Source organism: Hyalella azteca, unplaced genomic scaffold (assembly GCF_000764305.2).
Source record: "Hyalella azteca isolate HAZT.00-mixed unplaced genomic scaffold, Hazt_2.0.2 contig12981, whole genome shotgun sequence".
Lineage (NCBI taxonomy): Eukaryota > Metazoa > Arthropoda > Malacostraca > Amphipoda > Hyalellidae > Hyalella > Hyalella azteca.
Window position 1 is genome coordinate 154139 of NW_025942920.1, and position 14627 is coordinate 168765.

At 37.1% G+C, this 14627-nt stretch overlaps 1 protein-coding gene across 1 annotated transcript; it reads right to left on the reverse strand.

Annotated features, from left to right (window-relative positions):
* Positions 1-451: 451 nt before the first annotated feature.
* Positions 452-11455, reverse strand: LOC108680589 (CUGBP Elav-like family member 1). Its single transcript, XM_047883471.1, is given in 10 exon segments — positions 452-605; positions 983-1183; positions 1677-1747; positions 3590-3704; positions 4346-4465; positions 6004-6277; positions 7179-7384; positions 7643-7691; positions 10242-10324; positions 11371-11455. Coding segments are annotated over 10 exon segments (1314 nt in total). The 5' UTR covers positions 11441-11455; the 3' UTR covers positions 452-480.
* Positions 11456-14627: the final 3172 nt, after the last annotated feature.

Consider the following 14627-nt stretch of genomic DNA (forward strand, 5'->3'; position numbering starts at 1 on the left):
TGCCGGATGAATGAATTGATTTTGAAATTTCTCAATTGCAAATAGCGAGGGAAAGAGAAATCACAGGAAATGTACATGTTGGTCATCCTAACTAGTGCGACTAAAATTATCCACGAAATACACGCGATTATGTATTTCGTAACAAATTATTACAGGACATACCTTTATTTTTCATCACAGCTGAGGGCACGACGAAGTCGCATCAACACATGTGTGTTATATCATTAGGTTCCTTAAATCGCAATGTTCACCAAAGAACTTGAAGACAAAGACAAGCAAGCTCACCATATCTTCAATGAATAAGTGCTGGTCTCCGAAACGTTTTTGAGCTGGTCTCCGAAACGAGCTCAATGAGCTGGTCTCCGAAACGTTTTTATTGAAGATATGGCGAACTTGCTTGGCTTTATATTTGCTTTTAAATTGTCAAGAAACCTGGCATAACAAACCGTGTCTATGGGAGCGACCGGCGCAGGAAGCGCGCTAGTAAGGGCGGCCGTCCTTAGGCCGCTTCAACTGAACTTTCAACCTCTTGTTGCCGACCTGCTGGCCGTTCATGCTCGTGATGGCGTTCTGGGCCTCTGCTGCTGTTTCATACGAAACAAACCCTGCACAAATAACAGTGTTGGTGTATAACTGATGAATAAAAATTATGTCCACTTACAACTCCGAGTATCACAAATAATACATATCATTTCCAGTGTTGATAGTACTATCTATTCATACTTTCTGGAACTCCCAGCAAGTTATCAAAGCATACTTTCAAAGAGTCTTTTTTCAAAGACTTTAGCTTATCAATAAAGACGTACCAAAACACTTGGAGAGCTTGGTCTGCTTATCAATGAAGACTCACCGAAACACTTGGACAGGTTGGTGCCCTTATCAATGAAGACTCACCAACACACTTGGACAGGTTAGTCTGCTTATCAATGAAGACTCACCGAAACACTTGGAAAGGTTGGTCCGCTTATCAATGAAGACTCACCGAAACACTTGGACAGGTTAGTCTGCTTATCAATGAAGACTCACCGAAACACTTGGAGAGGTTGGTCCGCTTATCAATGAAGACTCACCGAAACACTTGGAGAGGTTGGTCCGCTACACTGGGCAAGATCGGAGTCGCCGAAGTCTTGAGGCAAGTGATAGATGAACAAGTTTGCTCCCGGGGGGCCTTCCACTTGCTTACCTGCAAATTACACTTCTTATAATATTCTGATATTCTACTTGCTTATCCAGGAATACATTGTCACTATAACGTAGTAAAATTTTTTGTGCTTACTTACGTGGGAATAATCCATTATTATAACAGCTATATTATGGTTGATCACCTAGAAATAACTCGTTGCTAATATAACATTGTTACATTCTACTTGTTCACCTCGAAATAATACATTTTAATAAGGTCTAGCGTCATCTGTACAATAGAATGAGCTGACTGTCGATGGAAGCCGTTCGATGTCCGCATAAAAAATACATTCAGTCGAAATATTCTTCCACTACAAATTTTCAATTCAACTTTATACATAATAAATGTATGATGAGGGACGAGGCGTCAGTTCCTTAAGGAACAAACAGCATCGACGCCAATCAACGTATCACAGAATAAAAAGCTGTAAATATCAACACATAAGGAACATAGGTATAATTGTTGTAAGGAGGAACGAGGCGACAGTTCTGACCAGCAGGGTTGGAAGGGTTGGGGTTGAGGGCACACGCAATAATGTTCGCGGGCAGGAGGCACTGAATGCCACTGATAGGCGGCCACGAGAAATTTTACCCCAATCAGTTCTATAGTTACCCCATCTTCCAAAATTTCATCCGTTTAAAATCTGACAGTAAAAATTTTTGAAAAAGGCAAATATTGTTCAAATTTAGAAATTGCTAAACTAATTCTATGATATTCTAACAATCAACTCGACGAAACTTGATTCTTTGGTAATAGAGTGTGCCAGCCTGACATCCATACATTCAAACAATTCAAATTTTGCTTCAGCAAATAATCAAGTTCAACGTATGACCTCAAATGGGAAAACATGTTTTATCTGAGAAATATTGCAATCTAATTCATTTTATTCTATGAACGAGGTTTGTTACACGTATTGAATTCGAAGTACTTTGTGACCTTGGAATTGTAGAGAGCATCTTACGTTCATAGAAATACATAGAATGACCTTATCTTTCAAAGGAAATGCCCAGACTCCAAAATACAATTATAGTTTATTCTTTAGCTATATTCCACTAAATATGAAATACGCACAAACTATAAGTAAAGGAAATTATGGATTGGCTTCAACCAAACATGTGATAAGGGCCCAGGGGCAGGGTGTACTGGGTAGGGTGGCCCAGTGGTACTGGGCAGGGTGGCCCAGTGGTTAAAGTTCAGAGTATCAAGATTGGCGCAGAGAGGCGCGGGTTCGATCCCAGCTACCTGTGCGCCAGTTTCTGGTCAGAATCGGCGAGGAGGCCGGGCGGTTAAATACAGCAGGATGGGAGCAGGGAGTTGCGAGTTCGAGACCGCATCAAGCTGTGAACGTTCTGCGATGTTAAGAATCGGCGACAGGCCTATGGCCTAATAAACGCTGAAACCGCTATTATATTATAAGTGCTGCAGTGACGAACGCCTCGGTCTTGTATAAATAGTTTAGTTCAGACGACATTTAGAGCCCCGTTCCCAATGGAGAATAGAAAATTCCCTAACCATCAACTATAATAGTGCTCTGAATATGCAGGCGGCGAAGTAATTAAGATCAACAAGATTGAAGCAGAGAATCGAGGGCTCGAACCCTTCAAAGAGTGGTAAAAATTTGATCGAAATCAGCAAGGTGATTACAAATCCGCTGTAGGTAAACATGGTCTAATCAAAGGTGACATCAATAAATGACATACAAAATAATAATTCAAGTCAAACTATAACTAAGTCCCCTAATAAATGATCACCTTTACTAGTGCCGGTCATCTTGTCACGAAGCACATAATAAATCTTCATTTCCATGACGAATAGAGATACATTCTTCAGTAGTATGAATAATAATCATTTATTAGCATTCATCATAGGTCACAATCAAGACACTAACTTGCTTATAAGGTTTAATAAGAAAGTCAGAAGCACACGGCATTACAAGTTGAACAACTTGCACATCAAAACACTACCACGAAGGCATCAGCATGTATAAGTTCTATTGGGCGAGCTTAATAAACATGGGTAATGGAAGCTTAAGATATGAACAATCCTCATTAAATTATAATCAACAAATTTTGAGTCATGAATTTTTGGGAAATTTAGGCTATAAAATCTCACTTCAAACCAATGCGAGCTGAAAAAAATCTGCTAAGTGTTATAACATGGAAGGTTTTGTGAAAACTTTACTTAAAAACAATATTTTTTTAACTGGTAAAGAGATGTTTTATCAAAGACAAATTTAAGAACCTACTGCATCAAAGCGGAAGTTAATGCCACTCAGATAAATTAATGGGTCAAATTTTCCAAACAATAACACACACTCTGTACGTAGCACTGATACGCCGGGCCAAACTAGGAAATGAAAACCCATGCAAAGGCAAAAAGTGCATCTTAATTGTGACAAAGTCTTACTTATTTGTGTGAGTGCACTGACCGGGCTGTGTGAGGGCCTGCAGTCCTGTGTGGTTGCCAGCAGCCAAAGCTGCAAGCGCTGCTAAGTTCGTCACATTCGTCAAGTTGGTCAAACCTGGCGAATAATATCATTTTAGGATCACAACAATTGTGATAACATCACTTGGTTAAACCTGGCGAATAATATCATTTTAGGATCACAACAATTGTGATAACATCACTTGGTTGAACCTGGTGAATAATATCATTTTAGGATCACAACAAATTGTGATAACATCACTTGGTTAAACCTGGCGAATAATATCATTTTAGGATCACAACAATTGTGATAACATCACTTGGTTAAACCTGCGAATAATATCATTTTAGGATCACAACAAATCGTGATAATAACATCACTTGGCTAAACCTGAGAATAATATCATTTTAGGATCACAACAAATGTGATAATAACATCACTTGGCTAAACCTGAGAATAATATCATTTTAGGATCATAACAAATCGTGATAATAACATCACTTGGTTAAACCTGCGAATAATATCATTTTAGGATCACAACAAATCGTGATAATAACATCACTTGGCTAAACCTGAGAATAATATCATTTTAGGATCACAACAAATGTGATAATAACATCNGAGGTTGCAGAGACACACAAGTGTGAGGTTGCAGAGACACTCAAGTGTGAGGTTGCAGAGACACACAAGTGTGAGGTTGCAGAGACACTCAAGTGTGAGGTTGCAGAGACACTCACCAGAGTGCTGGGAGGTAAGGCTGGCTAGCAGAGACTGCAGAGATGAAGTGTCCTGACCAGATCCAGCCGAGCCTCCCCCGCCACCGCCGCCGTTGCCACCACCAAGCAAGCCACCGCCACCTACACACCCAACAACACCATGCCACACTAAGCCACATACCGTACACTACATAACGTCACCAGCCCACATACACTACATAACATCACCAACCCACATACACTACATAACGTCACCAACCCACACACACTACACAACGCTCTAACCCACGATGTCGATCTTAGTGTTCATTTAATTTAATAAATACAGACAAACGGGGGACTTTTTAGTTGCTCTTCTCTTTCGAGTCCTATAAATGGACCAGAAAAGTACAACGGCTGCATGCATTATCGTACATAAATTATCGTACATTATCATTAAGGAGAAAACACCATTTAAATTAATGGGTCATATTCTCCATCATTGTGCTTCAATACCATAGCATATTGTAGAAAATATTGCAGAGATCAAAGCCAGTAGAATCAAAACTCGCGCGTCGCCGATTTCTCGTCTGTGATTATTGTGTTTAATTTAAACAAGCCATTAATGATTGGCTTGCGGATTTATGAGCTCTGACTCCTTTTTTACTGACGGACCCTATGAAATAAATTAAAAATGAACTGGCAACTAAAAAGTTCCTGGTTTGCCACCAGACATATAACATTTTTCAGTCACATGCAAATATGGTCAAGTTGCTACAACTAAAATATCTTTCACTCACGATGACAGAATTAATGCAATCAACTCCCACAATTCAGGATTGAAATAGATAAAGTTCATAAACACAAATAGAAAAAAAAAACTAGTAAGAGAAGTAAATAAAATGCAAGACACCCACATTAGTTGGACTATAAGCCTATCTGAAGGCTTGGCATCAAAACGTATCTCAAGAGGTTATCATTGATCTGTTTCACCAGCAAAAAAAAACTCCATGTTTGACTTTCACGTATCATAGAAGGCTCAAAACTGATCTTTAATCTTATGAGAAACATCTTGCTTTATAGATCATATGATGTTAATCTTGAATACAGGATTTGACCAACATTTCTATTTGCCATTCTACAACTTTCGACATCCACATACACAGACGAGAGAAATTGTCACCCAACTATATTACAATATTGAAATTAGAAATTGTAATCCAACATAACATGGAAATATTACAGAAATTTTCCCAACATGACATCACAATCTTTCATCTTACTTCAATGCCATAACTTACATCCAACACCATAATATACTGGCCTGAATAACCACCCACATATATTAGTAATGGTAGTAACCAGTAACCGTACCATCAAATCTACATGTAACACTCTATATAAGCATAGCGGCTTAAGATCATGTATGGGCTAGTTTGTTGCGTCATCTGCAGGTTTGGCTTATACGTAAATCCAGCAGTGCTTGTCTGATGGAGTAATAAACACAAAACTACTTAGCGCATTTTATCATTTATGAAATAAATGCACTATTGTGCTCGCCATGTCCGTCTGTCTGTCCGTCCGTGACTTCATGTTTTCGTCGACGACAAAATGTGCTCTCTGTCACTCACTGCAGTGAGTACTGAGTTATATTTTTTGATAGTACGGCCGTATTTACTCGCCATTACATACAAAAATACTGGTATCATAAACTTGATGTTGTCCTACCATAGAGTTCTGTGATATTTTTGATAGTACGGCCGTATTTACTCGCCATAAAGCTTGTGAGAAATAAATTCCTGACAAACCTCTTAGGCTAACTTGTGAACTCACTGATAGGTAATGGGGTCCTAAAGCAGCCAGAGTGTTGGTTGAGGCTGCATTCCAGAAATTGTGCGAGTGTTGTTGCATCTTTTTCTGGTCTTTCTCCTTGGGAGTGTCAGCAAACTTTACAACCAGCGGAAGGTTGCAGCCCTGTCAGTAAAATAAACTGATGGGAGAACAAACATATTACGCAATACCTAATTGTTATTGCTGGCAAACTTTACAACCAGCGGAAGGTTGCGGCCCTGTCAGTAAAATAAACGAATGGGAGAACAAACATATTATGCTATACCTAATTCTTATAGCTGGCAAACTGTACAACCAGTGGAAGGTTGCGGCCCTGTCAATAAAATAAACGAATGGGAGAACAAACATATTACGCAACACCTAATTCTTATTTCTGACAAACTTTACGACCAGCGGAAGGTTGCGGCCCTGTCAGTAAAATAAACTAATGGGAGAACAAACATATCATGCAATGCCTAATTGTTATTTCTGGCAAAATTTACAACCAGCGGAATGTTGGGGCTGTCAGTAAAATGAACTAATGGGAAAAAAACATACATCTAATTATTATTACCAGCAAACTTTACAACCAGTAGAAGGTTGCAGCACTGTGTTCAGAATAAAGTAAGCCATTGGGAGAACACATACTTTAGGCTTAATTAATGTACTTGCTAGATGATCCTAATGAATAATCAAGTTTCATTTGAGATTAGAAAAGCTTTTTGTTGAAGCCAGACATAAAGAAGTGGCACCAAGGAGATGTATTAAGGTGACACAAGATATTGACTTTTTTGTTAAAGGATTAAGTGCAGTGACAAAAACTTAGCCTCTTAGGCATTTACTACTGATAAAATAAATATGGAGCAGTGAAAGAAAAAGGATAAAAGATGTACAGGATAAACAGAATGATAGAGTTATGTACATACCACTATTAAATTATTGATAATCAAATTATCAAACAGTGCTACTATATGAGCATATCTATAACTATAGCAACATTGTGAGTATGAAGAAAATATAAAAAGCAGTGAAGCTGCATGCAGACCTCCATGGTGGTAGAATGATGGAGCTTCTTAATAGCGTTGATGGCACTGGATCTTGTACTGAATGTGACAAAGGCACAGCCTTTGCTCTGACCGTTGCTGTCTCGTAACACTGAGCAGTCCTCGATGGTGCCAAACTGAGAGAACATCAAGCGCACTTCCTGCTCTGTGTAGCGCTTGGACAGCATCCCCAAAAACAGCTTGCGATCTGTAGAGTGAAGGATACATCATACAACTTCCAGAAAAATTTTTTACATAAGTCACACATGTATAGTATAAGTCTGATGAATGAGTAGGATTTAAAAACTGTAGAGTGAAGGATATATCATACAATTTCCTAAAAATGCATACATCAGTCACACATCAGTCTAATAAATGAGTAGGATTAAAAAGAAGCTTCACAAAAATGTAAGTGGGTAGCTTATTTTTGCAAATAACAATACTAAATTGTTCAGTCATGACTCACCCAATCTGTTTTCAGTATCAGCAGGCTTCATTTGAATTGGATGATGCATCTGAAAAAAGAAAGTTACAATTCTGAAAAGTTTTCCAACCAACTAAAATTATGATGAGTGGGTTATGATAGTGGGATTAAAAAAATACATCATTTATAGGGTTAACAGGAAGCAAATATCACAAGCCAACCATTCATGCCATAGATTGATAACTGATAATAAGAAGTATTTAGATACTTATTGCAAATAATTAGTTGATACTTGTTGAAGAAAATATCAGTAAAAGTTTGAATTCATAGAATTGTAGCTGGAAAGTGTTTCAAATACTTAGTACTTGGCCAACAAGATACAAATATTCTTTTAACAAATCAAGATTTGAGTTTGTATGTAGATAAGATCAAAAGTGATGATTGAGATTTAGGTACTCTATTATGGTACTCTATATTTAGGTACTCAATTATGGAAAAATCAGCTTAACTTGTGCAAAATTGAGTGATGTTCATAAAAATATCTAAGACAAGTAGGGGGCATGTAGTGCAGGGTTCAACCACAAAATTGTGGCTGGAAAGTGGTATTTGTCACTTAACAGAGCACATGGGAGTCAGAATTTGAACACTCTATTAGTTTAGTTTAGTTCTCTCCGCGCCATAAGGCGCACAAGGCTTGGACGTCACTCCTCCACTGGGTCCGGTTTGCAGCTGCCTGCTGTGCTATGTTCCACGAGTTCCAGCCTGCTTGGTTTCTCTCCTCTTCCACCATTCGCCTCCAAGTTGTTTTTGGGCGTCCTCTCTTCCTCCTTCCTTCAGGTGCCCAAGTGAAAATGTTTCTTTTTATCCATGTTTTCAATGAAAGAAATTATGCATGGGCCATATGAAAGGATGAAATTGAACACAAGCATAAGCATAGGCGTTTTAATCTCATTCATGCCTGGCTTTTGTCCAAATTCTCAGAAAGTCTCTCCAGTCTCAGCTGTAACTACAGCTCTCCCACCATTTTTGAAGTGACAAGATTCCTGCCATATGAATTGTCTCCTATGTAATTGTTAACAAAAGTGCACAATGAGGTCAATCTTTAATATTAAAAATGATAGGTGACATGTGCCATCTTCCATCTTTTCAAGTTCTTTCTGAAAGAAATTTGGCAAGGGCCCTAAAAATTGGCATAATGAAATTGACTGAAAACAGGGGCATTTCTGAGTCATTTATAGGTGGCTTCTGCCAAATTTTACCAAATTGGATTGGGCCACAAGATTCCAAGATTTTAACAATGGGTGACTTTGAAGCTGCAGTATTTTAGCAACATGTGGGAACCTTATATTGGAACAGAGCAAATAGTTCTGGGATCAAAAGAAGAAGATTGGGCAGCAGCCACTCATGAATTGGACATAAATGCCCATGAATAGGTCAAATTTAAACTATTCCTATGGCCCTTCCCAATTGTTTTTTTTTTATAAAAGTACAAACAATAGCCAGTTTCTACCTAATATTTTTTGAAAATTGCTGATAAAATGATCAGTTTACCAGTGATTTTTGGAAACTTGCAGAAAATTTTACAAATTGGACTGTGATCATAACAGGCAAGATTTACATTTATGATTGATGAATAAAATTAAAAATAGTTATGAATGAAACTGAAATATTCATTTATATGATCTACCAGACTGCAAGATTATTCTGCTAGATCAAGACTGCTAGAATAAATTAATCAAGGTGGAATTCTGGGAACATGGGATGATGGGACGTGGGTTCACATATTCAAGATCAATTCAGCCGTTTCAGCCTAGTTGCATAATAATCAGTTCCAAATATTAGTATAAAGTAAAATTGAATAGAACATTTTTAAATGAAAAGATCCAATATGATAGGTGCACATGTTTATATATTACCCCTACCAAAATCCACCCTTGTTTATTTAACAGCATTTCTAGCTAATTTCATGAACAAAGTTTTAAATAAACCAAAAATGCATGACTCAAAAATGAAGAAACCTACATAGCCTATTTATTAAAAAGTTCAACTTTTACAAAATTTGTGCTAAAAGCTTGGCAATTCAGTTGGTAGTGACTTGGTACAGCTGTACAAACAATGTTTAGGCTATTATGGCTTCAAAAATCAGGTCATAGGCTCATCTCAATGATCTCATAGGCCTAGCCTAAATAAATAACTAAAATTTTTAAAGTTAAATTTTGACCAGCAGGCCCACTCCAGCAGACCAGCACTACCTACCTAGATTGAAACAGTCATAGGTACTTACATAACTATATATAAAAATTTTCTGACTGCAAAGCTGCATTTTTCACATAAAGTTGGATTTATGATGCTAAAATATTGCTCAGTTTGAGAAGCTATCAATTTTGATTTCATTTATCAATAGTGGCATCCAGTAACTTAAACTTTTAACAGTAACTTGACTTGATAACTTTTCTGAATCAAGTTTAAAATTCAAATTTAGTCACTTTCTTTGAGAACAATAAGATTCTACAAATAGCACTAAAACATTGAGATTATAAAGACAAACAAGATATTCTAATAAAAGTGTGGGGACACATGAAGAAATGCAATAAAAAACGTCATTTGTCGATTCATTCAATCGAAATAGTTAGGTACTCACTCCAGGAAGAGTTTTGATATTGTGGAGAAGATTTTGGGCCTCCAGGGCAGACTTGCGGGTGTAAAACGTCACAAAACAGCAACCTGAGGATTACCAAAACATATTATGGCAACTAATTCAAGTTTAACTCTGTTCATTTACGATAATTCATATCGAACATAAAGATAAGTAGACCAAGGGAAACGGAACTCACTTGCATCACGCAATAATGTTCGCGGGCAGGAGGCACTGAATGCCACTGATAGGCGGCCACGAGAAATTTTACCCCAATCACTTCTATAGTTACCCCATCTTTCACAATTTCACCAGTTTAAAATCAGAAGGTTAAAATTTTCGAGGAAAGGTAAATATTGGCCAAATTAAGAAATTGCTACACGAATTCTATCATATTCTAACAATAAATTCAACGAAATTTGATTCTTTGGTAATACAGTATGCCAGACTGACATCCAAACATACATTCAGAACAATTGAAATTTTGCTTCCTCAAATTTACCAAGTTGAACGTGTAACCTCAAATGGACAAGCGTGCTTTATCTAGAAAATATACCAGTCTGATTCAATTTATTCTACGAACGAGGTTTGTATCACTTATTGAATACGAAGTACTTCGTGACCTTGGAATTGTATAAAGCCTATTACGTTCTTTTAGATCCGTCGAATGACATTATATTTTGAAGGAAAGGTCCAGGCTCCGAAATACAATTATAGCTTATTCTTTAGATACTTTTCACGAAAGATGAAATGCGCACAACGATAAGTAAAGGAAGATATGGATTGTCTTCAACCAAACATGTGATAAATGCTGGCAGTGACGAACGCCTCTGATTTGCATAAATAGTTCGGTTCAGACGACATTTAGAGCCCCGTTCCCAAAGGAGAATTGGAAAATTACCTAACCATCTACTATAATAGTGCTCTGAATATGCAGGTGGCGAAGTGATTAAGATCAACAAGATTAGAACAGAGAATCGAGGGCTCGAACCCGCAGGGAGATCAGCCGCCATACTCATTTTTTACCCTTTCTTTTTCTCTCTCCTTCTTCTTGCCACACATTTCCTACTACACACAGCAATCCCCCAATTGTGGCCTTTTCATATGGTACCCAATTCCCCTAATAAATGATCACCTTTACTAGTGCCGGTCATCTTGTCACGAAGCACGTTGATTTGATACACGTCACCGAACTCTTCGAACATTTTCCTAGCTAGAATGTTCTTCACTCTACACTCTACAGACAAACAATCAATGTATGAAAGTTAACAAATGTCTTGAGTTTCAAAAAATGTAAGAATCTGTAACACAATGACTTAGTTTGTTTTGGCCCTGGCATATAGAAACACAACAGGCATTTTTTCTCATGGTCATCCGAGCAGTTTTGTCGACATGACGCAAAAAATGCATGCATAAAAACTTGTTTTTCAGTTGCTGCAGCGAGTTAGAAAATTTACTGCACAGAATGAATAAAAGAATACTCTCGAAAAGCATAAGAAGATGAATATAAATCCGCTTCTTTATTGGATGTTGAAATTAAGAACAAACTAGTAATTGAATATATTACAACAATCATGACGCGTTTTAGTTAGAATTCGATAATTTATGATCATTCGATAATTTATGACACATGCGTAGCAGATAAAGAAATTCAAGACAAACGTATTGAAGATGCATAAATTCATAACACAATCATAGATGAAAAAGAAATTCACGGCACATGTGTATAGGAGATCTAGAAGTTCATAGCACACGCTCAGTGTAAAAATTCACAACAGTTAAAAAATAATTCATGTTACATGTATGAAAGCCTATGAAATTCACGACATATATGCAGAAGATAAAGAAAATTTCACTGTAGGTTCTAACCATAATAAAACCAAGACCCGAAAAGATACGTCATTCACGGACGAAAATTCCCTAAAACTCAACTGCAAACCAATTGATTATAGGTAAAAAATTTCTTGTCTAAGAGTTTTATCGTTGCTTCCTCTGGTATAATTTCATCATTATTTCCGGTCTATGATGGAGCACCGCTATAAAGTCTGTCCATTAAGTCACCTAATCTTTGAATAATGTTGAATAAACTTTTTTCCATGAAATAAGCTCGTAATCAACGTTGTTTTAGCGCCATTTACGCATTTTGTATAGATTGTTTGAGAGCGACAATGAACTGCTATATTTAATCTGTTTTTATTATAAAAAAATCAGTGAGACTTTGTCTAAAAAGCGATGCCTTTTTAGCAATGAAAGCGAAAAAGCGATGCATTTTCTCATTTATGAAAAAAATACACTATTGTGCTCGCCATGTCCGTCTGTCCGTCTGTCTGTCCGTCCGTGACCACGTTTTCGTCGACGAGAAAATGCGCTCTCTGTCACTCACTGCAGTGAGTACTGAGTTATATTTTTTTTGGCCGTGTTTGGGTCATTCTCACCAAGTAATTGACCTGGCGTATCAATGCTACGTCCGCTCTCTACTCGTGCTTTAGGCAAAAAAAGTACGTCACCATTTGGACAATAAGACAGATTCATTATTCTGTGCCAGCTCCACCTAAGCTACGCTTAGCCCTAGCTTTGTGTTCCTATTTATTCTCCAGACAAAACATGGAAATAATCATGGAAATAAGGCAGCCTAATAAGGTCTACATAATACATGGAGTGTCACGAGGACGTGACAAGCACTTACGATATTTCTAATTGGTCCATGACAGTGGCAGTCCAATGGCGAGATTGGTGAGTATAATTCGATGTGAAGGAGAATAACGATTTATCTACTGGCTCTACAAACTACACAAAAACTAATAGGTTATTACAAGATGAGAAACACTTGGGACATTCACAACATTTGCCAATCCCTAAGCTATGAAAAACAAATTTTTAGACTTGTTAGTTTTAGATTCGCTTGTGGCCTAAATCCCGTAATAAATTATTTAAATCTACATTCGACCTCGAGAGTAGCATTCAATCGTATTAAAAGTCGTAATTTTTTCCTCGAGACTTAGAGAGGCTGGGAAATAATGGAACTTTTAGCAGGCAGTTTGATCGGCCTTGATGATAACAAAAAGTGAGGCCTAAAAGCTGGAAATCTGGTCTAGCTTTGGTAGACCTCCCCCATGGAGAGACCCCACAGCACATAATCTACCGCAAGGCGTATTTTCCTACGATAATGTCCATAGTGTTTACCTCACTCCGCGGCTTCCAGCTATCACATGCGAACTGCGGTCATTTACTCCTAATTTGTTAAGTAACGTAACTATGNGATAATATACATAGTGTTTACCTCACTCCGCGGCTTCCAGCTATCACATGCGAACTGCGGTCATTTACTCCTAATTTGTTAAGTACCGTAACTATAACTTTGCTCTACTTAATTAACGAATTTGGAAGAATTTGTTAAATAACGCAATCATAACTTCGCTCTACTTAACGACTATAGAAGAATTTGTTATGTGACGTAACTTTAACTTTGCTCTACTTGACGACTATAAAATAATTTGTTATGTAACGTAACTTTAACTTTGCTCTACTTAACGACTACGGAAGAATTTGTTAAATAATGTAATCATAACTTCGCTCTACTTAACGACTACGGAAGAAATTGTTATGTAACGTAACTATAACTTGCTCTACTTAACGACTATGGAAGCATTTGTTAAGTAACGTAACTATAACTTTTCACTACTTAACGACTACGGAAGAAATCGTTAAGTAACGTAACTATAACTTTACTCTACTTAACGACTATGGAAGAAATTGTTAAGTAACGTAATCATAACTTCGCTCTACTTAACGACTATGGAAGAATTTGTAACTATAACTTTTCACTACTTAACGACTATGGAAGAATTTATCGCTCAAGTTTAAAATAAAAATTGTGAGTGCTATCATAATCCGATGCAGGATTGTTTTTATTTAAAATTAATTTCATTAATTTCAAGGGGTATAAAAAAACGGATCGAAGGTTCCCCGTGAGAAGTTACACTGAACAATATTCCTTTGGCTCAAGGTTTTCACAGTTCGTGCATATTATAATAAATTTTGTTCAGATATCTACAATTTAAAGTTATTTCAGTTATTGGTCACAGTTACGTGCATATGCCCAGAAGAAAATTGCTAGTAAATTAGCTTTGTGTTCAAACTACATATAATTTACACCCAGCCAAATAATGTGTCAGTATCAGTTACCCTTCACAAATCTACCGTCTTTTCAAAGTTTCCATAGTACACATCCACATGCAAGAAATAAAATAATGCAAATCATGAAATAAAGCAAAACTATTGTTTGATATACAAAAAATCTATATCTATATAGATCAAATTATAAATATTTTGAGTATGAGGCAGAATGTTTGCCAAACGATATGGCGTTCACAGTTCAATATCATGATGAAA